This window comes from Puntigrus tetrazona, chromosome 24, assembly GCF_018831695.1.
Source record: "Puntigrus tetrazona isolate hp1 chromosome 24, ASM1883169v1, whole genome shotgun sequence".
Classification (NCBI taxonomy): domain Eukaryota; kingdom Metazoa; phylum Chordata; class Actinopteri; order Cypriniformes; family Cyprinidae; genus Puntigrus; species Puntigrus tetrazona.
In genome coordinates, this window is record NC_056722.1 from 1083956 (window position 1) to 1109741 (window position 25786).

The window sequence follows — 25786 nt, forward strand, 5'->3', positions numbered from 1 at the left end:
CTGGTGAAAAAAAATCTGCAAAATGCATGAATATCTTTTTTTTATGACAAAAACGCATATATATATATATATATATATATATAGATATATATATACATTTAACATTTTCAAATATATTTTCAAATATAATATATATAAATAAAATATATATATAAAAATTAATTATTATTAACAAGTAAAAAACTGTTTTATATGGTTATATTCTAAAATGTAATTTATTTCTGTTAATGTTTCAGCATCATTACCCCAGTCTTCAGTGACACCGAATCATTCTAATATAACTTTTTTAGCTGCTCAAGAAATGTTTCTTTCTTGTTTTTAATGTTGGAAACGGTTGTGCTACTTAATATTTTTTGTGGAAAGCGTGATACATTTTTTAAGGATTCTTTGATGAAAGTATTAATTGGTATTTAAAAAACATTTTGTATGGCACAGTGTAATTTCTTTCTCTTTTTTTAGAGTTAAAAGTGATCTGCGCATGTTTTTAACAGGTTTCATGTAATTCACAGCCTACCTGGAAGCTCACTTGTTTATACATTTTATAAAGACTCCAAAAGCAGTGTCACATGATATTATACACAATGCATCTTTTTGTTGAAATCATAACTGAAAAGAAAATCTAGAGGCAGTCCTTTACGTAGGCAGCTTTTAAGCATAAAAAATGCCTTCTGTAGCCGGCTTTGGTCTGGCTCTCTGTCTGATGTGTGAATGACGGCAGAGGGGGCTGAGAAGAGGGAGGGCTGGCTCCGCTTGCCACCGCGTTACTGACATCAGGAGGCTAATGATGTCATAGTGATGTCAATGGCCCTGACAGTGACTGCACACTTAACTTGTGGTTTGGGCAGCATTGCATGCTGACAGCAGAGAGAGAAAGACAAGCTTTCAGCTCACTATACATGGCTGTGACTGGAGATGAGACGGAATCAGGTACGTCCGCTGTTTTCTGGAGTTCTTACGTGGTTTTCAGCTTGTTCAACATTGGGAACCTGCTTTAAAGACTACATTTTAAATCTCAGTTTTTGAAATTGAGTGAACAGACAAACAGCATTTCAAATGCTCAGACAAAACTTTGAAGTTGCGTTGTACTGAGAAAATGATATAAGATATCGAATCTGCTCTCTCGTTCTACTCTTGCGATGAATCATCTCTGCAGCATGCAACAGGCTGAAAGAATGAAATGTTCACATTTTTTGCTTCCTGTTGAGTTCCTCTGTAGCTGTCGCTCGTTTCTTTCAGCACCTCTGTCGCGCTCTCTCTCTCTCTCTCTCTGAAGCGCGTGAATGCACTGCCCACTCACAGTGCAGCTGACGTCATGTTGTTTCCTGGAATTGGACACCAGCAGGGAAATGTAAATGCTGAACGACAAATAAGATGTACACTGACGTCAGTTGAGAGTCATGCTGTGATTACAGGCAGCTCCTTTCGCGAGAGCAAGACTACCAGATTAATCATCTCTTATAATACGCTGCAGTCTCCACGGAGACTAAGAGAAAGAGAATCAGACACATGTAAAGAAATGTTGCTAGTAGATCTGTGTATTATCTACCACGGTGACATACTCAGAGTTCACAAAATGTGTTTGCTGATATCCAGTGCATATTAATTTACCGCCTTTGGTCCTTGCAGACATTTGAGTCAGGTGATCTTTAGGCCTGTTTAGCAGCATGGTGATATTCATGGACTTGTGACATCAGACTTCAGAATGAACTCATATCAGTATAATCTTTTGCAGTCTGTAAATTTTTTATTTTAATTATATTTATGCATTTGCATTTGGATACATTCTTAGTTTATATTTGAGACAAAAATCAATGTCAGGTTAGATTAACCACACTGATTATGTCCTCAACCTCAATGACTTTTAAATGTCATCACCACTACTTTGCTTGTGAGGTTTTGAACTGTGTTATGCTGTGGATTTTTAACAAATTAGTCAGAGTATCATTTTCCAAAGTATGTTTCAAAAAATTACTTTTATATTACTTTCATATTCATTGAAAACACAGGGGCCTGGAAATTAATCTCAAAATTTCAAGCTGGTCCTTCAGTATAGAAAAAGAAAATATTATAATAATATAAATGCTAGTTTCAGTAATGTCTGCATGCCAAAGGCAACTGATGTTTCAGTAATAGTCTGATGTCTCCGCCACATGACATGTTTATTGGAAACTTCTTGTGTTTTTACTTATTCTCGAAAATCCGGAATTTTGTAGTGGGTGTTATGATAAAAAGGAAAAATGCTTTCAATAAATGTCCTGAAAAATAACGACTTGTTCTTGTTTTAGTATAATATTAACTCTTCTTTCTTTATTTCTTTACTTATTTACTTACTTCCTCACTATATTGGCACCAAAAAGCTTTTCGGACACTTCTTTTTGTGAAATGTATTGTTTGAAAAATGTTGTTCTATCATAGCATGACTATAACACCCAAAACACACAAAAAAACATAATATCACACTGATTGAATATTGCAGGTGTGGGCCTTACAAAAATGATGACCTGGGATCATTGAGAGAGAGTTTTGCGCTAGTTGGTTAAGCAGTTTCATAAAGAATTCTAAATGCAATTAAAATGATTTTGTGGAAAGGCCAATGAAAACATTCTGAACATGAACAAATCTGAAGTACTGACCTGACTGGGCCAGCAGAAAAATCCTTGTTACCCGAGATGGATACACAAAATATGCACTATGCTGTAAATGTTTTATAAAATAATGTCTTTGAAAATACTGTTAACTAATGTGTTGGCTTGATTTTGCAGCCACCACTGGAGGTATGTCTGCGTATCAGATTTCCTCTCCTGCATCTGGCTTTTCCCAGGCAATGGACGGCTCACCCGGCTCTCTGCCAAGCCCTCAGCAGCTGACTGAGGAAGCATCACGTAAGAGGGAACTCCGGCTGATGAAAAACAGGTAATGCTCAGCTGCTCTTCCCCATACCAGAAGTACCACAGCATATCGTAGCCTAAGAGCATGAAATCGTTATAGTAGCTCATTGCAGTCCATCTTGGCATGCTGCTTGGTCTTTCCCTCAGTTCTTTCTGCACCTGAGGCTTCACATGTTCTTCAGTTGCATCCATTCGTCTGCTTTGAATGAGGTCAAAGGCTTGCATTCTTTGCTTGTAGCCTATCACTGCATCATGCTTGCTGTCTCGATGTGTGGAGAACGTGGTAAAAGCTTTCTCAGTTTCATGACGATGCGTAGAATGGAAAAACCAAGCCTGTGGAATCATTTGCATTATACAACTAAAACAACACTCATTCACAACTCCCGGGTTCGGACTTGCTTTTACAAGCTTACCACGACGATGCTTTGCGGTTCTGACTTGCATGAAGTGGAACCTGTAAACACAATGTAAGATTTACAACATTCACGCTCACAGAGCTTCTCTGTTGTTGCTTCCAGGGAAGCTGCCCGGGAATGTCGGCGGAAGAAGAAAGAATATGTCAAATGTCTTGAGAACCGAGTCGCCGTGCTTGAAAAACAAAACAAGACGCTTATTGAAGAACTCAAGGCTCTTAAAGACCTATACTGTCACAAAACCGAATAACAACAGTGCATTGCAAACCAAAACACGAAAGACTATACCGTTTACAGAGCAAACGCGCTTTTCACGTAATGTCTAGCCACCGCTCGTAATAATAATCGGATAAGGTGACAGCTGCATGGTTGTGTCGTCCCGTATGAGAAAGATGGTGACATGTGCATGTGTGTACGCTGGAGGCCAGAGTTCTCCAGAATCAGTCAATGTGGTGTGTTGCCCGTGTTGCTTGTGCTTTTGCAGGACGGCGGCCAAAGAGTACAGACGCAGGAAGAAGGACTATGTGCGGAGCTTAGAGATGCGTATCGCCATCATCGAAAACCAGAAGCAGAAAATGACAGAAGAGCTGGACAGTCTAAGGCAAATGTACGCTGGACAGTCCAATTCAATTTAGTGGCATACCAGACTGCTGCTATCTGTTTTGATTCTGTTTTACCGTAAAATGTTATCATATGTGTGTTTTATATCTTATGTGAAAATTGAACAGTAGACCAGCACTGCCTATTCTCATTAGGCACTTTTGAAGATTTTATATTGATAATTGGAATATATATTTCAAACATTGACTGTAAGAGAAGTATTTAATTTAATGTCAAGGACCGCTTATATAAGTCATTCACAAACACACCAGCTCCAAAACTGATATGAATATAGTTACTGTACATACTTACTGTAATAAATATAAGATAAACAGATATGTGTTGTCTAGATGAAGTGGGTTTTTGTGTTTATAGCATACTAATCCAAAATTCAAAAAAATGTAACTGAACACGCCAAATATTATAACAAAAATGAAATATTGTTGGTAACAAATATATTCTTGAATTCGACCTGGTGTTTTTTTCGAGTGGCACAATCCTCCAGAGATTCCATTGAGACTATGAGCACAGTTTTATGTTTTTTCTCTTTAGCATTTGTTTAAATAAATGTATCTAGCTCTCCATTAGTTGGCGTTTTGCTGTTGCTTTTTTTGTTGAGAGATACGTGTTCGGAAATGTTTCGAAGTGCAGTTAATGATCACTGTGAATTCATATTTTTGTAATACAGAATTACTTTTAAACGTTCTCTGTGTATTTCATGCTCACTTTTAAAACATTCGAACTAATATCGCCTTAGCATTTTAGCACACGAGGTAGTGTATTTTTGTTTCTTGAGATACACACGCAAAGCAAGTCAGACTATTAAAACATTAAAACAACCATATGTTCGTTTACGTAATGTCATTCAACAAATAATTGCGAAGTATTCAAGATAAATTTTACAGATACAATTGAACAACCAAAAACAAATCTGTTTTTGTGTGTAGAGGCACACCCACTAGTTGAGCTTGTTGGTGTCCTGATCGACCGCGCATGCGCATTATAACGTCAGAGGGGCGACGCAACGGTCCGATTCCTTCAAGAACGGATCAAAACAGACGCTTTACATTAGATTTTAGGGACTCTTTTGTCCCTTCTAACATTTATAACAGCGAGCTTCACAACATCGAGAAGACTGAAACACCAGCAAAAAATAACCAGGCTAAACCGAAACTAGTAGCACATTTACGCCTACAAACTACAACTGACTCAAGGTAAGATATACTTTTTAATGGCATAAAATCGAGATCCTTACCTTACAGTTTTTTTTCTGTAGTTTATGCAACCATTTCCATAGCGATAGGAGTTAATCGTAATCGTAGCAGACGATGACGTCACTGCACATAAAGATGCATTCCATATGTTTCATAAATGCAAAAGAAAACGCTTTTTATTGCATGTAAAGTTAGGCAAGATTATTACTATACTATTATAGGCTGTTGATAGTTGAGAGAAGCAGAACTTCTTCTTTTTTTATTCCTGTTTGATTATATAAATTGCATTAATTTCGTAATTATGTGAATGTTTCTGCATAGCTTAATGCTAGTAATACAAATATAATCTGCGGTATGATCTGCACCTAAATATGCATATAGGAAAATGCTTTGTTATCTTTTGACACTACCCTACTTTCAATACAGGTAAATAACAAATACACTTTACTTAATAGCCAGCTATTAAACGTCTCGATCAGTGGTGAGATCTGACATGTCTTGACAGTGCTGAAATTAAGTCAGGTTTTCCATTCAAGAGCCTCCATTGTTCCTCCCTCACGGAATAGCACAGTGACTCCTCACACACCTCCGAGGTTTCTGTTTAAATTACTGTAGCCTACAGCTCATTCTGCTCAGGCACACACACCTTCCTCCTGCACGAAAACACCACCTATCAAATCACACACTACTATATAATTCACTCTTAAAGTAAGATTATACACTAAAACATAATTTTATTGTGATTATAAGCTTAGTGCAAAGTATAACTGGGGATATAATGGAAACAGGTTCCAGTTGTTTAGATTAGTTAATTTTAACATTTACTAATACATTATTCAAATCAAAAGTTGCATCAGCTAGAATTATGTAAAGAACCTGAGATAAAATAAGATTAACCTAAGGTAAAGCATTAATTAATAAATGCCAACTAATAAAAGTGTTACCATTATAATTACAAAGTTACAGCAACAGATACAGTTATAATTGTATTTTATAAAAATACATAATGTGGAGAAAATACATATTTTAAACAACTGCTAATACATCTTACATTGTAAACCTTAATATGTTGAATATGTTATTAATGCATGCGTCCTACTCTGTTTAGTTTCATACATCATTTAAACATTTAAATTTGCCTTAGAGAGATTTGAGGAATCTGTGTGAACAGTTATGTTGCAACTTGTTGCAAGCTGACTTTAAGATTTGCAAAATAGCGTTGTTTCCGATTCTTAATGTAAATAACAGGGTTTAAAAAACATTATTGAGTGCAAATGAATGTAGTATAGAGTACAAATTATAAATGACCTAAATTGAAGTCTGTTATGAATTTATTTGAGGTCAGTGTTATTAGTTCACAATAAAGAACTATGTAAAAATGAAACGACACCAGCGACACTAAATAAATCCATTGCTCATTGTAAACTAAACACATTGTAATTCTTTAGCTACAGAACCGGTCTGGTTCAGAATTTGTTCTGGCAAGGTAGGCTTAAACAAGTAGCGTGGGAAACTAAAACTTACTCTGTCGCATTTTTTCAACCGGTACATGTCTAGGTGCTAACATCTATCTCTGAGAAATTAAGTCAATTATATAAACAGTCTTTATTATCCTACCATGACAACGCCGCTGTGTATAAGATAAGGTTCAAAAAGAAATGATTGATTCAATCAATCAATCAATCAATCAATCAATCATTTTTATTTATATAGCGCTTTTAACAACACAGGTTGCATCAAAGCACTGTACAGTATAATGACAGGGATGTATAATGACGAGAGTGACCAATTTCTTATTAAATGCAGAGACGGTCTCTGTAATCAATTCGACGTTAAATCACTAGAAGTTAAGTGTCCCCAACCAAGCAAGCCAGAGGCGACAGCGGCAAGGAAACAAAACCCCATGCATACAGAACCCCATGAATCAGTATGGAAGAACTTGACTACCAGAACGTCCTGATCCCAGCCGGACACCTCTGTGTAACTTTAAATGCAGACCTTGAGCTTGAACTTGTCACCAAACTCCAGTGTTTGAATATGTGCATATATTGCAATCGGCCTACTTAAATAGTTGTTACAGAGGCCACAGCATACAATGTTATCAAGCGCAAAGGGAAATACGGAAACAAAAGCTTTCAGTTCTCAATCATGGCAACTTTCCATGCGACGTTTCCATTCAAACAGATCAGTCCGATGGCAACGTCGTGCGTGACCAAGGTGGAGCTGACGATCTCCTGTGAAAACCTGCTGGACATGGATGTGGGGTCCAAATCTGACCCGCTGTGTGTCCTGCTCACGAACACGTCGGGAAACCAGTGGTTTGAGGTCAGGTCACTTTGCCGTTTGTTGCGCAAATAGTTCGGACATCCACGCACGAATCTGAATGTTTTGTTTCGCAGGTCGAACGCACCGAGAGGGTTAAGAACTGCTTGAACCCGAAATTCGCCAAGAAGTTCGCGGTCGACTACTACTTCGAGGTTGTTCAGAAACTCAGGTTCAGCATTTACGATATTGACAACAAGACCATCGATTTGAGCGATGACGACTTCCTGGGCGAGTTTGAGTGCTCGTTGGGTCAGGTGAGACATCCGTTGGCCCGTATTTTGAAGTGGTTTGTCCTCTGTGACGTTGTTTGATGTGTTTTCCGCACCAGATCGTTTCCAGTAGCAAGCTGACGAGACCTTTGGTGATGAAGAACAAGAAACCTGCAGGAAAGGGAACAATTACGGTGAATCCCCACGATATTTCATTGTATATACTCTTGTCGTTGTGACATAAAGAACATCAGCTCATTGTGGACATAACTGATGGTGAACAGTTTCAATATACAATACACATTTATAATATAATATACATATAATACGCAAGTCTCTTTTTCTCGCTAAGGCTGCAGGTATTTAGTCAAAACATAGTCAAAAAATATTATTACACTTATTATTAAACTCTTTATTTTAAAATACGTTTTAAAAATCAATTTATTCCTGTGATGCAAAGCTAATTTTTCAGCTTCATCACTCCAGTGTAACATTATCTTTCAGAAATCATTTTTTTCTAATGTGCTGATTTGCATATTTATTGAAACATGTATTATTTTTACGTTTTTTTGTGCACTAGTTAATATTTTAGTATATTTAGTGCTGCAGGGTGTTTTTCAGGATTCTTTGATGACTAGATAAAAAAACATTTACTTAAAAAAATTTACTCCTACCGTCACTTTTGATCTATTTAAGATGCCTTTGCTCATTAAAACACCTATAAAACAGCGGATATTTGAGTATTTATATTCACTTCAGATCAGCGCGGAGGAAATCAAGGACAACAGAGTTGTGAATTTTGAGATGGAGGCCCGAAAACTGGACAATAAGGTAAGATTTAAGATCCGTGTTTGCGATTTTTGCTTTGCTTTTAAACTGTGAAATGCATTCATTGTCTAAACGAGGGTTTCCTTGCAGGACTTTTTTGGAAAGTCAGACCCCTACCTGGAATTTTACAGGCAGACAGAAACAGGCTGGCAGCTCGCTCACAGAACTGAGGTGCGTTGTGTGTTTGTATGTAGATGTGGAATATTAACTCTCTGAATGGTTATTGTTAATGTTTATTGTGAATGTTAATGAGTATCTTTCATACCAGGTGGTGAAGAATAACTTGAATCCTTGCTGGAGGCCTTTTAAAATCGCTCTACGGTCTCTCTGTGCAGGAGACATGGAGAAACCAATCAAGGTAGAGTCTGTGTTGGCTGGTTGTTATAAAAGTTATTTTATAACATTAAAAAGCTCTCTTTTGCTAGCACAAGTGTCACATAAAAAGCTGGCCGTAACTGTTCTGGCTTTACTATAGAGGCTGAAAAACTTTGGCTTGTCAGTCAGAGGGTGTTTGGTGGCTTACAATCAGTGTTTATGACTTTGTGATTTTTCTTGCAAAAGCATCTTAAAGGGAAACTGACTGTCGGGAAGAGAGCAGGTATTTTACATCAGAACGGCTGTTTCATTTGTAAATGTTTGTGTGACTGAATAGATGCTGGTTTGTCCTTCATAGATCAGTATAGAGCTATTCTGTCCAACTGTTGTTTCCTGAATGAGGTCATTTCAACCCCTTTCATGTGTCTTTAGCTAGTAGAGTCGTTCTCAGGAAGCAGTGGCATTTGTTTCTGTGAATTTGAAGCTAATTCTGAACTTCAAAGGAACCATGACCAAATAGTTTCAAATTGTTATAAAAATAATTAACAAATAACAAATGTCAGAATACTTTTTAATTACTGTATTTCAGTAATATGTTATGGAGTACAAATTACATTTTTAAATTGTAGGATTTGTTATTTATTATTTTTACATATATGTATATATATAAATTTATTTATTTTGCATTACACGTTTCAGAATACGTTTAGTACTGCATTTCATTTTTTAAGTTTTATATAATGTAATTTTAAAATGTTTTATTTTACTTAAAAAATGTGAGATTTTTGTGAGTTTTGATTTTTTTGCTGCATTACACAAAACACGATTTAATGTAAATCAAATCTATTTAAAAAAAAAAATTACTGCGTTTTAAATGATGATGTATTTTTTTTTTTATAAAGACTCGCTGAGAACACACTGGATTCAGAGAACACACTGCTTCTAGAATATTCTTTGGCAGGTTTCTTCATATGTCTAACTTTATTTGGGCAGTGAAGGTGGCAGGGCGTCCAACATCTTTCATCTTTTCATTCATTCAGAGATATCCTGTTTGGTGTGCTGTTCTGATAGTGTCTACTAATTTTTGAATGAAGAGAACCATAGACCTGTGTGCTATGGTTCTTCATTTGATGGACATTTTGCATGACCTTCCTAAATTCCCATCTGTTTTACCCTCCAGTCTCATTCACTCCAGATCAGATCGGATCGTTTCAAGCTGTATTTTCAACTCTCTTTAGGTTGAATGTTACGATTATGACAACGATGGATCCCATGATTTGATAGGGATTTTTGAGACCAATATGAAACGTCTGCAAGAGGCGTCCCGCAGCTCTCCGGTGAGGTGATCCTCAAAGCACTTTTGATTTCATTTCCGGTGAATGTTTCCGAGCTAAGGAAGCCGTTTTTTTTTTATCCTGCAGGCTGAGTTTGAGTGCATAAACAGTAAGAAGAAACAGAAGAAGAAAAGTTATAAGAACTCTGGAGTCGTGAGTGTGAAAGTTTGTCAGGTACTGTGTCGTAAGAACACTCTCGTCTGAGTTTATTCTCAACATTCAATGCACGCATCTCTAGACGTGATTGTGTTTGTTGTCTCAGATTACTAAGGAATACACTTTTCTGGACTACATCATGGGAGGCTGCCAAATAAATTTTACTGTAAGTCATTAACTATTTGTTGAATGTTGGGATCCCTTTTACATTAGCCTACTATTAGGTTAACAACAGAGCCCAAACTTACATTCAGTTACTATTTATTTACTGTTTACAGTTGCACATAATGGCATTTTTGAATTAACTTCCAAATGATGCCATTTATCCTGTTGCTGTCATAACTTGTTTCATAAAAGATTTATTTAAACACATTAAATAATTAATACATCACTAACAGGTATCAATTAAAATATAATATTACTATAAAGCATATAGTCTAATACTTCTCAAAATTATCTAGATTTAATTTCTCTGTTTAGAATTATAATATTGCATGTATCTACATAGTAAATTAAGCAATATTTTAATGACATATTATTATTGTTATTATTATATTAATATTAAGTCATATTAAATAATAAATACAATATAAGTAATAATTGTTTTTATTTATTATGTTTTATTTATTTGTTTAATTTATTAAAATTTTATTTTGGTAGAATTATTTTTGCATATTAGCATAATATGTCTACATACATTCTATGTTGTAGTAATATTTTATAATATACATTTCAAAAGCTACGTTAGTGTATTATTATAAAAACAATAATAATAGCCAATAATAAATACATTTTTATATTTTAATATAAATGATTTTTATATTATTTTTTAGGATTGTGTTTTCAGATATTACTTGATACTACTCAGATATTACTATGAATTATATTAATTTACGTTGAAACAATATTTTATGTATCCTAAAAATAATATGAATGTATCACTTATAAAAACAACAACAATGCTACCCTTTTTTAATATTTTAATGTAAATGTTTATTTATTATTTTAGTTATGACGTATAAAAGACAGACGTACTGCATATATTATTACTCATGTCATACCCGTGTGCTTCACATCTTTCTTCTTTTCCAGGTGGGCATAGACTTCACAGGGTCAAACGGTGACCCCAGGTCACCTGATTCTTTACATTACATCAGTCCTCATGGTGTGAACGAATATCTCTCAGCCATCTGGTCGGTTGGCCTCGTGGTCCAGGACTATGACAGGTACAAAGAGAGACCGATAATATATATATATATTCATCATACGATCAAATAAAAAAAAAATAGATCTGATTCTTTCTTTTATATCCTCTAGCGACAAAATGTTTCCTGCATTTGGATTTGGCGCCCAGATTCCACCTTCATGGCAGGTAAATGAAATACATCCGCTGTTATTATTGTGACAAACTCCCAAAAGCCTTGGGTTACCATTGTTGTTTCTTTTCCAGGTGTCTCACGAGTTTCCTCTCAACTTCAATCACGCAAATCCGTTCTGTGCAGGTATATCGCGCTGCAATATCAGTCTTTAACTCCCTGCACTTGACAGGAAGTGATGTTTATAAGCAGGAAGTTGCATTTCTCTCCCCATAGGTGTAGAGGGAATGGTGGAGGCCTACAGGTTATGCCTTCCTCAGGTCAAACTTTACGGGCCTACGAACTTCTCTCCTATTATTAACCACGTGGCTCGTTTCGCGCAGCAGGCTTTACAGCAGAACACGGCTTCGGTGAGATTTAACACCTACCCAGATATTTAATGCACGGACGCTCTATGGCTTTCTGATCCCGCCCACTGTCCGTTTCAGCAATACTTTGTCCTGCTGATCATCACGGACGGAGTGATCACGGACATGGACCAGACGCGCGGAGCCATAGTCGCCGCCTCACGCTTGCCCATGTCAATCATCATTGTTGGCGTAGGCAAAGCTGACTTTAAAGATATGGAGATTCTGGACGGAGATGACGGGCAGCTGAGGTCTATCACGGGAGAACCGGCCGTCCGTGACATTGTGCAGTTTGTGCCCTTCAGAAAGTTCCAGAACGTGAGTGAAAAACCAGTCCGAGGAGTTTAGTGCGCAGAAGATTTGAGCTTGCTCTTGCTTTGGCTCTTTCCTTTCTGGAGCCTATCTCTTGCAGCAACCCAAAAGATTTTATTTGGCTTTCTGTTATTTTGTTTGCCTCATACTGTATTAGTTTTACAGCCATTTCAACGAAAAAAAATCAGTATATAGTATCATTCATGTTTGTTTATGTTCATTTTCATTGATATAAGCATATATGAGGCCAATGTATTAAAAAAAAAAGTTATATTTCTTCATATATATTAGTGCTGTCAAACGATTAATCATTATAATCGCATCCAAAATGAAAATTTTTCTTTACATAATAAATTTTTATCCATATATAAATACAAACACATGCATGTATATATTTACAGGAAATATGTTAAAGTATGTGTGTGTATTTATATACATATTAAATTATATTTTATGTAAACAAAAACTTTGACATTGGATGCTATATATACAAGATATTTTATTTATATATATATATATATATATATATATATATATATTTATGGATCACTCTGTTCTTGTAATTTTTTGATTCACTAAAAACAACTTTAAAAAAAGTCATGTTCATGAATTATTTAGTTTACACTAGTTACATCGTAAGTTTTTGATTCATTTTAAAAATAACCATGAGAGTCATTTGTTTGTGAATCATTTTGTTTACACTAGCCACGCTGTACGTTTTCGAGTCACTACAAAACCACCCGTTCGAGTCTGAGTTTATGTTGATGGAACAAGTTCCCAACCCTTGTACATTAATGCCAGTAGACACTGAGCATAGCGGATCACAACACAAACTTACATTTATAATGTTTTAGTCCCATATATCTAGCACATGTTATGGCTTGTAGCATCTCATCTGTGCCTTTGTGTCCATTTCATTTCAGGCGCCCAGGGAAATGCTTGCCCAATGTGTACTGGCAGAATTACCACAACAAGTCACGTCCTACTTCAGATATATAAACCTGTCACCTCCGAACGAGCCAAAACAATCGTAGACACGAACATGTATGGCTCTCTTCTTTATCTGCAACTGACCTTCTGTCATGCGCCTGTCTCAATGATTCAATGCATTGCCGCTTCTCAGAGCGTTGAGCTGCCACAGCAGTCATGTTCATCTGTTTTATTGAAAGCAGCCGTTGTCGATGCAGGATTAGTGGGTCGTGGATGCCATATTTGTCATAAAACGGCATCACGAACCGAGGGAAGGGAAGATGTTGAATGATGATGAAACTCAAAGCGGGAGGTTTTCCTAAAGCCTGCATTCATGTCGTGTCTGAATTATGAAAATAATTATTAAAGTATTCGTTTCTGTGGCAACTTTCGCTATAGGGAAAATGGATCTATGTCCGTTTAGTCGGTGGCTAGCTAGCTTTCATTCATACACACAATATTTAACAATATTTTGATTTGAATCGATCCCTAACCAGCGTTGTTATTGCTGACCGTAACTAAAAGTAAAACTGTTCGATTGAACTAAAAATAAAGAAATAAAGAAAAATATTAGATTGGGGGAAAAATACATTTTGCAATGGCTACTAACTAAAATAAGTGCTACATGTAAAGTTATATTTTATATTTGTTATATTTTATTCTTTTTCATCAACTTTCATCTTTCATCAACATTTACAGCATGGCATGAAATGATAAGTGTGCATAATATAAATACATATGCTAAAATTAACATGAACGTTGAAAATGTAAAAATAAATGCTAATTAAAAAAAATTTATAATATGATATAAATACAGTAATACATTAGTAATTTTTATATACATATATACATTGTTTTATTGTTATTTTACAATTATATTAATATTATGTATTATTATGTAATTGTATATTAATGTAATTCAGATGATCTAAAATAACTGATAGAAGTGTTATTTTTCACAGTGATCAAGCGATCAATTTCAAATGTGCATAATAGCTAACGGCTGACATGTCTTGTTACTGACACTATGATGCTTAACCCTCACTTCCGTCTCCGACCTTCTCAAAGTCAGAAATACGATGACTGACGTTTTCTCTCTCTCTCTCTCTCTGTAGGCTCCTAAAGAGGAGCTGGCGAAGTGTGTTCTGGCGGAGGTTCCTGGTCAGGTCGTCACCTTCTTTAACATGATGAAGCTCCCTCCTCTGAAGTCAAACACTCCAGCGGACGCTACAAACGGGCCCACACAGAACTGAAGGACATCGCCAACCCGCTAACATAAGGCCTTCTTAAAGAGATACACCACGTGGTTCGTTTTGGCTTTCATTTCAGTTACGCGTTCGTCTACTTTTTATAAAAAATCATTTATCTATTTATTTACGTTCTGCCATGTGATCTTGCGATGGTGTGTTATAGATCTAGTTTAAACTCAAGTATCCTACCATGAATGATCAGTTACTGGAATGAAATTTAGGAGGGAGGTTAAGTTTAAAGTCAACCTCGTTAGCGTTAGCGAAGGCATATCGTTTTTCATCTCCAGCGTCATTCCGCTAACACCATACAAAATTGTTTACAGTTAGCATTATGTGATTCATTTTTCATGTCGTTATCATTCTTCACATCTTATATTTTTTTATCCGTGTATGTTTTTTTTACTCACTGCCTCACAAAGCCATTTTTCATATACCTGATGCATTATTTTTAATTGATGACATTGATGTGCCTGATAACGTGCAGTTCCTGTCCGCTTTACTGTGCAGCGCGGAAATGAGTCTGTGTGTGAGATTTCCAGTTTATTATCCACTGTAGAGAAATAGCAAGAAGAATAAAAAAGTGCGGTAAATGGTAAAATAGTTTGCACTACAAACCAGTATGCCCATAATTAATTATTATATCATATAAACTTGAGTGTACCTGTCTGAATAATTCAGCAGTCCTGTTATGTGCCTGAATGCGCTATGCATAAATAATAATATTTAAAGGTAATCATATTTTTGAATCAGTATTAACTGTTTAAGATGTAGAAAACGAAATGTAATTTGCATTTAATCAATGTTAGAAGATTATTATTGTAATTAAATGATCTTAAATGTAATGTAATCATGAGATACGGCATCGTTAGAATGTAATGCGTCATCTTATTGTGTCTGTGTGCCTGTAGCGTGCCTCGTTTCACATACAGTAAATAAAATGTCAAAAAGAGATTTTTTTGCAGCGTTATTAGGACGCTATAAATAAAGATGACAATGAAAGTATGTATTAAATATTTTATTTTTATTTTATGAAAAAGATTGATCTATTTACAGTATGCAAAGGCCAGGAAACCCATCCACCGTGACGCTCCCTACAGTCCCGAACAGGTCGGATAATAAGCTCAAAATGATTGAATCCGTCTCTAAACCAACTACAAATCAAAAACCTGTAGTCGGTATTTAATTTTTAATCGCGTTTCTGTAGCTCTGAATGAATGATGATCGATCTATCTATCTATCTATGGATAGACAAACAGATATCTATCCATCCATCCATCAATTCTGCCATTCATATATGGTATGGTATGGCTGGATGTAATGGATTGATGGATATAATCGGTAGATAATGAAATGGGTGGATGGATTAAGAGATGTTTTATGTAGTAGATGAATGAAATTGACATTTGGATAAATGAAAGAATGATGAAATGGATGGACTGCTGAACGTCAAGGATGGATAGATGGATGCACACACAGACAGATAGGTGGATTGATAGAAGGATAGACAGATAGACATACAGATAGACACATAGGTTGGATGGATTTTGAAATAAATGGATAAACCGATACATGGAGGAATTGATAATGGATTGGTGGATGGATGTTTTTTCAGTGCTTTTTCTCTGCTGCCTGAGCCTGTAGGAAAAAGAAGTGTCACTTATTTCAGACCACTCGACGACTTTGCAAGCAAACTGAAAAATCGCTGGCGTTTCAATCTTTGCTGACCGTGTTTGGAGCATTATTCCTCTCATCAGATCATCACACACACACACACACACCTTGAGTTTCTCCAGTAATCCTCCTTTCCCAAAGCCCCCGAAAGCACGTAACATTTTCGGAGTGGGTGGTTTCTGTCCGAACATCGCCAATCCCTTCTTCTTTTCTCCTTCGTCTTTAACGGGAGCCGATTTACCTTTGGCCTTCATCAGTTTCCTGAGCAGAGAATGAATCGTTCATTATTGTAGTTGCTGCGTTTATCTATTAAATCCGTTCGCGTTGCGTGACTCACCGTCCCTTCCTGGCCAGCACTTTCTGAGACTCGGGGTAATGGATCAGGATGTCATTGAGGTCTTTCTTATCCAGCACGAAGAGATTGGCGAATCCGTGAGCAGCGACGTTGGCTGTTCTTCTGTTGCCTCCGTCTTTCGCTGACTGTAAGAGACTGAAAATACAGGCATTCTTGTTTTTATCATTGTAGTAATGTTTAGTGACAGTAAAGACATCTATACATATAGCTCTATGTCATTAAAAGTCAATTACAAAATAGATATTTTACTGTATTTTTGATGCAGCCTTTGTTATATTCTTCTTTTAAAAACGTTAAAAAAAATCTTACAGACCCCAAACGGTAGTATATACAGTACCTGATCTCTCCGAACACACAGCCGGCCTTCAGAGTCACAAACACGATCTTATTGTCCGGCCCACCGATGACCTGCACCTCTCCGGCTTTAATGATGTACATTTCTCTCCCGATGTCTCCCTGCACGAAGCGATGGAAGACACTGGCCCGTGAAAACTGTCTGAATCAATGTTCAATCTATATAATATGGGACGTTTCCATCTGATGTTCTCACCTTCTTGCACACAAAGTCTCCAGGCAAGTACACGATGGATTTCAGACGCAATAACATGTCCACGAGCATCTGGTTGTCACAGCCCTAAAAAAAAAAAAAAAAAAAACGTTTGAGAAAGCCAAAATATAAATATAAGCCAAAAATATGTCCCTCACTTGCATTTAAGCTTCTAAATACATAAAAGTTGTATTAATATTATCATGATGAACAAAGTGTGCGAGAATCGTAAACTTTTGGTCACAGAGCTTATTTTTCATAACAAGACAGAAGCCAATGGAAAAATCCTGCGGAAAAATCAAAATAACGAATAAAACCCCTTTAATTTTTTCCATTGTAATTAATTCACTAGAAATATAAACCTTTACCAATCCTTCAAAACACTGTTTTGCCCAATTGTCAGTATTTTTAAACATTTAAAATATAATAAAATTTTGTATCACTTTTTCCTTTTATAAATTTTATGTACAGTTCAGAATATTGATAATAAAATAATAACATTTAGTATCACCTTTTCCTTTTATATATTTTAAGTGCAGTTCAGAATATTAGAAGAATAGCAATGGAACATTATTTAACCCATATTTTAGCATTTGATTTTCTAAAATGTTTTTACGTATTTTTATTTAAAATCATTTGTGAGTTAATTTGATACTGACACACCGAAATGGGATTTCTTCTTTTGTTACATAATACGTTTCACTGACAATATGACGTTTTACCTTGAAGAGGTCGATCTTTTGGAAAGTAGCAAGGTTGATGTCCACAGCGATGGCTGTTCTCATCACCAGAGGCATCTTTTCTAACAACTCCGATTCATCTGCAGAAAAACAACATTTGATCTACAAAAATGATACGTGAAAATGATATCACGAGATTTATTATGTTTAGATTCATTGTACCTGTACCTGATCTTTCCAAATCATTCCAAATCTAGCTCAGCGTTAGTATTAATAGTGCACTTCTATTCACTTTTTAACACAATTCCAGACTCTAAGGCTATATTCATGGGATGACTCTTACCCAGCATGCCCTGGGAGTCCCAGGTGTAGTTGTACCAGGTGCGTACTCTGTTCTGCACCAGCTTTGGGATGGTGTAGGTGTTCATATACGCCACACAGGCGTCCATAGAGGCACGGAAGTAGGTCTGACCCGCCGTGGCTGCTCCAATGACGTCTCTCATCTGGCTTTCACAGATTTTGATCAGTTATTATTCTGGGTCATGTGTTACGAGTGTTCATTTACTTGCCTGTCCAATCAAGCTGGAGAACACAAAGACTCCTGTGAAGAAGTTGACCAGCTGGAAAACGATCTCAAAGAGTGTATGGGGCTCGGGGAGACCTCCGATAGTGATCAGGGTACGGGTGGCAAAATAATAACAGCGGAGATACCTTGGCAAAGAAAAATCAGTACAATATATTTTTTTCATTTATTAATATTTTATTTGAGTGTATTTAAATTATATATATATTTTTATAGTGTCATTAGTACAAATAAAAACAATTATATAGTATATTTTAATAATAAAATATTTAATTTTAAATTTAATAACAGCTACGAAAAATTGGTAAAAAACAACAACAAAAAAAAAGTTCATACGCATTTCCTTTCCCATCATATGTCCATTTAGTGCTACCCAGCCCTTCGTATTCTGATGCTATATAGTAAAGACAGGAGTTTAAATGGAGACAGAAGAGCAGATATCCAGTAGTGCGGCCAACTCTGAAAAAAAACAAAACAGCATGACTATTATTATTATTATTATTATTATTATTATACACATACATACAGATACAGATACAGATTTAACCCCCCTCAATGCGCATATTGAAAGAGGGACCTGAACCGTATTCAAAGACCTAAATATCACAGCGTATCGGGATCGGACAATAAAGAACCACTTAGAAACGTGCTAAGCTGCGCATAGATTAGCATATAGAAATCGCACGTACCTCCAGATATAGGCCTTAGCCATGATGCTTTCCAGACGATCGCTGAACTCAAAAAACGACTCATACTAAAAAAAAAAAAAAAAAAAAAAGAAGAAGGAATATAACATTAAACAGAGCTCATTACACAGTACACTGAATAGTAAAAAGCAAGAACTAGCTGGTGTAGAACTCTTTTTATTAGTTTAAAAAAAAGCTAAAATGTATGTATATATTAGATGAACAGCTAAATTAGAAATGTTACCTTAATTGGCAACTAAATGAAATAAGGTTAAGTTGAGTCAAATTAATGAAACTAAAACTGAAATAAAACAAAAGCCAAATAGAAATGCACAAATTAAATAATAAAAATGACTAATTAAAGGGGATAAAAATAGAGTAAATTGAATTTAAGATATACGTAATACTAAAATAATGACTTATTAAATAATGACGTAAAAAAAAAAAAAAAAAAAAAGCTGAATTAAAGACAGATTGGGCTGAGGTTGAGTAACTGACCCGCACAAACCGGTTTATCCTAAAGATTGACGTAAACCCAAAGTAGAAACACAGCAAATCAAATGGTATGATGCTCATCAAGTCTGTCTGTTGAGAGAAAATATTATCAAGATAATACATAGATGTATATTTAGAAATACAAAATCAATTTCATTATGTTTTTAAATAACAATGATTAATCATATATATATATACAGTATATCATTTGTGCACACCTGAAATCTGGCAGATTCCCTGTACCTCTGTTTAGCCATTATTCTGTCTTTCTGTGGAAATAAATTGGTCGGATTTTGACCGGGTGTCCAATTGTAACAATTCCAAAGGTGTCTACAGCAAAATTCACTTACTATGATGTCTCCTGCTTTCACAAACTGTAAGCGCGGCTGAAACATGGTGATGTCTATGATGTTCACAAGGTCTGCCAGGATATCAAAAAAGATCCAGAAGGGGATGGCCTCGGGCGTGTGGTACGGGAAGCACAAGCGTGCGGTGGCCAGCCAAACGTTGTAGTTAAAAGCGATTGTGACGACGCTCAGCCATTTAATATACCGCCGATCTGGAAGGAAGAACAAACAAGTGCAGGCCAGTGCTTTATTCTTTAAGAGGCGTTCTTCGGTTCTCATAGTGTCCCACCTGTAAAAGGGTCGATGGTTGTCCCCAGATACGCGTCCATCTTGTCTTCGAAAGGTTTGAGAAGTGTGTCTATGCATGTGCATTTGATTTTTGGCCACGTGGCTTCAGCCGCCTCCTTATCGGCCTTCTCCTTCTCGGCTTTCAGCTTTTCCTCTTTCTCTTTCTTTTCTTTCTCCTCTTTTTCTTTCTTAGCTGCCGCTTTCTTGGCGTCCTCCTCTTTTTTCTTCTGCTCGGCCTCTTCTCGTTTTATTCTGTCCGCTTCCTGTTTTCTGATCCAGTCGTCCTTGCGATAAACCGGTGCTGGATATCAAGAGCAGACCAAAGTTCAGAAGAGGTCAAGGTCAAGGTCATTTTTTATTTATATAGCATCAATGCTGACCAAGTTGCTTTACAGAAATGGATGAACGAATTCACTGCTGGAAAATTCAGGTGGGAGTTGGTTGGTCATGTTTTCGCTGGAAAAAACTGGTAATTTAGTCATTAGATGGTCCGAGCTGGTTTAGATGGTTGATAAAATGGACTAGTAGCTGGTTTTGATCTGGTACACAGCAACAAATCAGCTATGTTTTCCAAAAAGCACCATGACCACCTGAAACAAAAATTACCTGGTTCTTCCAGCAGTAAATAAGTCAAAAAAAACATTTAAGGGATAGTTCACTCAAAATTAAAATACTGTCATTAATTACCCGTTCCAAACCTGTAAGACCTTAGTTCATCTTCAGAGCATAAATTAAGATATTTTTGAATAAATCTGAGCGTTTTCCCCTTGGAAAGCTATGTAACTGACACATTCGAGGCCCAGAAAGATAATAAGGACATCATTAAAATAGTCGAAAATAGTAACCCTAATTCTAACATTATTTTGTGTATTTGGTGTAATGCAATGTATTTAAATGGTTTAGGGTTGAAAAAACATTATTTTCCACATACCAACAATATTGTTGCTCCTCTATGCTCCGCCTTTCTGAAACACAAAGCTCATTGCTCTGAAATGCACAGTATGTTCCGATTGGCCAGATATTCAGTGCATTGCGATTGGGTGCGAACGAGTCTTCAAGTGCCCCTGTTATGGATTTTTAATTTTATGCAGTGTGTAACACGGCTCAAAGTGAATGAAAACATCCAGCAAAGTTTTAAATCTGTGTATAAAGTTGCCGTCTCGCCTAAAAAAGAGTCAACTCTGAAAGAGCTGTTTTAAAAAGAATCTCAATCGTTTCATGTTCACGTCAAAAATTAAATATTTGCATATTGCCCACCCTCTTGTTGCACATGCAGACCTGGGAAAATATGGTCTGAATGAAAATCCTAATTAATTTTTTGCCACTAGATGCCAATTTGAAATCGCTAAAAGTTCAAAAACACGGTTTTAAATGAAATCGACCAGTCAGAGGAGGGGTTTGGAAAATGAAATGTTGAACGAATCATTTGGGACTTGATGAGCAAATAGGGTTCAAATAAATGCATAATAAATAAGAAAATGCATGCATGCGTGCGAACCTGTTGTGAAACCAAAATATGAACCTTTCAGAACCCATAATAGGGGCACTTTGAAGGTTTGAGACTTTAATCTTTCCGACTTCACGGAGCTTATCTAGGCAGCAACAGCTTGTAACATCTAGGCCTTAAACTTAGGTTGCTGTCTATGGAGGGCCCATTGCTCTTAGATTTTAAAGAAATCTTGATTTGTGTTCTGAAGATGAATGATGGTCTTAGAGGTTTGAAACGACATGACGAATTAATGAGAGAATTCAAATTTTTGTGTGAACTATCCTTTTAAGATTCCAAGTCCTTGAGGAACTAAGAAATGAGAAACAGTTGATTTACGTATCTTGAATTACTCACTGACGGGTGGGCTGCGCTCTGGGGATGAGGAGTAGGGGTCTATGACTTTCTCCTTATAAAGATCCGTCCTTTCCCGTAGTTTCTTCACCATGTCTCGCAGATGGTCGTCACAGTATCTGTTAATGACGATGGGTGGAGGAGGTGGAGGTGGTGCATCTTCGCTGTGTGAAAAAGACACATCGGAACATAGGTTCAATTATGTAAAGAAATCAGATATTCCGAAGAGATTCTGTTCCTGATTCTATACAGTACATACTTAACGCAAGTGTAATTTATTATCGGTTTAATCAGTGCAGCTCTGCTTTTGTGTCAGATCATGGCCTTAAAAAGCTACATGACTGTTCATATGAGGCTTAATAGTCAAGTTAGTCTTTCGGCAGAGATTAGTATCACTAGCACATGAATTGCGACTGGAAATGATGACCGCATGTTTTGCTGAAATCGATATAAAGTCAGGTGTTTATATGAGAATAGAAACTCTTGATCGCACGTGAGGATGTTCTCTTGATCTTCTTAAGTCACAAATACAGCAGATCCCCTAATCTACTTTCAGCTACTTCTGGAGTCACACGCTGCTCATCACTGAGTGGAAGTTGACAGCAAAGATCATACAAACCAACAATGACAAGAAGGGGCAGAGATGCGTATTTTTTAATGGCCTGAAACTTGTTGATGTTCCTCCCCTGGCAAAATACAAATAGCTGATGTTCATTTATATATGCCAGATGTATTAACAGCTTACGCCAGTGCAAAAAGTCTAAGATATTTAAAATAATACTGTCAGGATTTGCTAAAGATGGGCAGTGAAGAATTAGTGCTGAAAATAGAAATACGTATTTGTAGGAGTTTCCCTTTCAGATGCAAAACGTGTGTGAAGAGAAATGAATAACGCAATGTGATTTACTAACATTTGCGTTTATTAACTGCATTATCAAAATGAAATGACCCAGGTAAAAGCAATCCCAATAATGTGATATTTATCCCCTGAAATGGACCGTTTTACCCTACTGGAATTTTTTTAACCGGAAATCCCCCCTGAAAAGTTTTTGGGCTAAATTTGGGCTAGTTTTACATAGCATTTTGCTGGGTTTTTCCTGTGAAAACCTGGCAACCCTGTTTAGCGTGACCACTGCCCCACTGTGCTGATATAGCCGATGCATAGGATGATGATTTACAAAGCCTAGACTGTCATAAATAAGATCTAACATTAATTGTTATATTGAAACATTTGGATTCGTGGCTAATGACAGAGGTAGGCATATTTATTTAAATATTAGCTTGATTTAAAATTTATTTTAATCACATTATAATATCAAATATTTATTTACTTCAAAATATTAGTATATTAATTAAATGCCAGATTGAATATTTAATAATAATATATTTAACAAATATGAATGATTAATTATTATTATTCAAAATACCTTTTTTTAAAAAAAAAAATATATATATTGTTATTATTATTTAGCACTTTTTTGTCTATTTTTCTCTAAACCTTTCTCTCTAGCACCCCCTTGTGGCATCTGGGCCAGAGTCTGACTGTAGTTTATCAGAATAGCACACACTACATATAAAGAGGATATTTACAGGCAGCCTAAGCTCTTACCCCTCTGCAGCTTCTGCCCCGGGATTGGCTGGATCTGGTGGTTTAGCGTCAGGTTTAGGAGGCTCTGGTGCAGGTGCAGGAGCTGGAGCAGGTGCAGGTGCAGGTGCAGGTGCTGGTTCTTAAGAAGCACAGGTCAGAATTAAATGTTTTGGGATACTACGATTTGATATTCCGAACATGTAATATTTTCCTATTTCCGGATCAGATGTCTATAATTAAAGACACTCATTAATGGTCTCCATTAGGTTAAGCTTTTTCTTTTGACTCGCTACTTAATTGATATAGAGCTTTAGCAAGAGTATGTGGTCCATTATGCTTTTTCATCCAACCCTTTAAATGAGAACCTCTCCAGGGTCCCAGATAAAAAAAAAACACCAATCATACTTCTACCGTCACTCTTAAACAAAAAATGTACACAGAAAATTGCAGTGGATGAAGACTCACCGACAGGCTTTTCCTCCTTTTTCTCTTCTTTTTTTTCTTCATCTTTCTTTGCATCTGTCTTTTCCTCCTGCCGACAGCAAAAATGATTTTTTTCAACACATCTCATTTCTAATTTATAGCATTAACATTTGATGGAATGAGAGCTGTGTCATAACCTGTTTTACACACGAGGAAGGGCTTCATATGCTGACATGACAATGAGACATGCAAACGCAAATGATTTTATTTATGAGCTTCAATGGTTATTATACTAGCACAGATTCAATAATTAAATGCCTTTAACCGAGTGTTTAATCTTGTCATTTTACATCGAAAGTGCTTTGACACAATGTAAAAATAAAGGTGACCTGACTTGACTATTATCTTTGACTTAAACAATAAAAACATTTTCTTAAAATACAAAAAATATATATATTTTAGCTTCTTGCTCTATTTCAGCCACAGCGGCAATCCTACTTTGTGTTTAGTTGAAGAGCTAAATATCTAAAACTAAATTAAATAAAACAAATAACAAAATTACTACAACATTAAAATTAAAGTGAGAACAAAATATTAAAATAATTGACATACAGTAGTGGTATTAAACGTTAAATATATGAAAGTATAATGTGCATGAATTTGTTTTTGCAGTTCATATATGCCAGTTTGTCATCTGGTATTACAAATAATTAGTATTCGAATATTTTTTTCAATTGAATGTAAGGTCGTAAATGCTAAATGCGTAATAAGTTTTACAAAAGTGCAAGAAATTAAAAACAATTCATTAAAGTATTTATATGCAAGTATACAAAAAAAATGTAGCAATCTCCATCTGAAATCATTAAATATAAATAATGATATTTCTATTTCTATGATATTATAATATAACATATATATTATAGTTAATATAAGTATTACAGTATATGGCATTTGAGTAATCAAATCGACATGTTATTCATGTATTCGCATGCACTATGTTCAGGCTCAAAAAAATCTTTAAAAAGAAGTAGCATATAAATGTCTATGGATCCTCCTATTCCCTAAAAAAAAAGATTATTGGTAAGTAAATAAAACCTATTTAAATCCACATACCGTATTCAGGTCACTAATTTGGTGATCTACCTACCCAGTAAATCAAGCTAAGAATTTTGGCAAAAAAGAAAAAAAGTATTTCTCTGATATATATATATATATATATATTCTCTGTATATGAGGGATGCGATGTTGATGCGGTGTTATGTTAAAGCCAGGTGCTCGTACCTCTTTCGGAGGAGCAGGTGCTGGGGCGGGTGCAGGTGCGGGTGCAGGTGCTGGTGTCGGAGGTCCAGGACTCTGAGATACTGCCGCCACAGTTTTGGGCCAAAAAAACGTTTTTAAGGTGCTGAACATTGCTGCCCTGGCTCGAGCGGGCACGAGATCCCATCCAGATTTATCCCTCCGCTCCCTGTCCACCCGTCGCCGATGTGTGAACTCCGACCTGCTTTGATTAATTCTTAGAGCCCTATTAATTCCCTCTCAGGAACGGCCCTTTTCCCAGGGTTGGTCACAGTTCACTGACCTATCACTGGCCTGCTCGCTTGCAGTCCACCAATCACAAGCCTTCTATTAAAACATTCCAGGGTGAGCCGCAAAGGGCCGTTTCTATTTGTAAAGCCAGCTTTTTGACCGATATTGGACATATTTGGCGCATTACTGGTTCACATTGTATTACTCAAAGCGTGCCAGC

General features: G+C 36.2%; 3 protein-coding genes across 5 annotated transcripts; 2 read left to right on the forward strand and 1 right to left on the reverse strand.

The window, feature by feature from the left end:
- Positions 1-782: 782 nt before the first annotated feature.
- cremb (cAMP responsive element modulator b) lies at positions 783-4488 on the forward strand. Of its 2 annotated transcripts, none has more exons than XM_043226185.1 (3): positions 783-927; positions 2763-2913; positions 3786-4488. In XM_043226185.1, the coding sequence occupies exons 1-3, from the start codon at positions 852-854 to the stop codon at positions 3934-3936; spliced, it is 378 nt and encodes a 125-aa protein (XP_043082120.1). In that variant the 5' UTR covers positions 783-851; the 3' UTR covers positions 3937-4488. The 2 variants fall into 2 exon arrangements, with proteins under 2 accessions (XP_043082120.1, XP_043082121.1); XM_043226186.1 differs by having other exon boundaries at positions 3407-3928.
- Positions 4489-4892: 404 nt separating this feature from the next.
- Positions 4893-15538, forward strand: cpne3 (copine III). 2 transcript variants are annotated; one of them, XM_043226183.1, is made up of 17 exons: positions 4893-5115; positions 7300-7440; positions 7515-7694; positions 7769-7843; positions 8409-8480; positions 8568-8648; positions 8746-8835; positions 10031-10129; positions 10214-10300; positions 10389-10448; positions 11375-11508; positions 11600-11654; positions 11733-11784; positions 11875-12008; positions 12087-12323; positions 13241-13361; positions 14402-14540. In XM_043226183.1, the coding sequence occupies exons 2-16, from the start codon at positions 7309-7311 to the stop codon at positions 13349-13351; spliced, it is 1599 nt and encodes a 532-aa protein (XP_043082118.1). In that variant the 5' UTR covers positions 4893-5115; positions 7300-7308; the 3' UTR covers positions 13352-13361; positions 14402-14540. The 2 variants fall into 2 exon arrangements, with proteins under 2 accessions (XP_043082118.1, XP_043082117.1); XM_043226182.1 differs by lacking the exon at positions 13241-13361 and having other exon boundaries at positions 4894-5115; positions 14402-15538.
- Positions 15539-15993: 455 nt separating this feature from the next.
- On the reverse strand, positions 15994-25515 carry cngb3.1 (cyclic nucleotide gated channel subunit beta 3, tandem duplicate 1). The gene is made up of 18 exons (XM_043226187.1): positions 25321-25515; positions 24082-24148; positions 23638-23755; positions 22032-22192; positions 20190-20489; positions 19904-20112; positions 19772-19822; positions 19557-19643; positions 19062-19126; positions 18709-18831; positions 18359-18500; positions 18133-18292; positions 17832-17929; positions 17113-17196; positions 16900-17018; positions 16545-16697; positions 16315-16468; positions 15994-16171 (listed from the first exon to the last, which is right to left on the reverse strand). Exons 1-18 carry the CDS (start codon positions 25447-25449, stop codon positions 16145-16147), a joined length of 2247 nt encoding a protein of 748 aa, XP_043082122.1. The 5' UTR covers positions 25450-25515; the 3' UTR covers positions 15994-16144.
- Between the last annotated feature and the right edge of the window lie 271 nt (positions 25516-25786).

Excerpts from the sequence above, each read along its gene's own strand:
- cngb3.1 (XM_043226187.1), bottom strand. The coding sequence starts at position 25,449 with ATGTTCAGCACCTTAAAAACGTTTTTTTGGCCCAAAACTGTGGCGGCA. Across the intron at positions 23,756-24,081 it reads AAAGGAGGAAAAGCCTGTCG|AACCAGCACCTGCACCTGCA; the intron begins GTGAGTCTTCAT and ends GTGCTTCTTAAG. Across the intron at positions 18,832-19,061 it reads GCTAAGGCCTATATCTGGAG|AGTTGGCCGCACTACTGGAT; the intron begins GTACGTGCGATT and ends GTTTTTTTTCAG.
- cremb (XM_043226185.1), top strand. The coding sequence starts at position 852 with ATGCTGACAGCAGAGAGAGAAAGACAAGCTTTCAGCTCACTATACATG. Across the intron at positions 928-2,762 it reads TGGAGATGAGACGGAATCAG|CCACCACTGGAGGTATGTCT; the intron begins GTACGTCCGCTG and ends TTGATTTTGCAG. Across the intron at positions 2,914-3,785 it reads CTCCGGCTGATGAAAAACAG|GACGGCGGCCAAAGAGTACA; the intron begins GTAATGCTCAGC and ends GTGCTTTTGCAG.
- cpne3 (XM_043226182.1), top strand. The coding sequence starts at position 7,309 with ATGGCAACGTCGTGCGTGACCAAGGTGGAGCTGACGATCTCCTGTGAA. Across the intron at positions 10,449-11,374 it reads GCTGCCAAATAAATTTTACT|GTGGGCATAGACTTCACAGG; the intron begins GTAAGTCATTAA and ends CTTCTTTTCCAG. Across the intron at positions 12,009-12,086 it reads TACAGCAGAACACGGCTTCG|CAATACTTTGTCCTGCTGAT; the intron begins GTGAGATTTAAC and ends TGTCCGTTTCAG.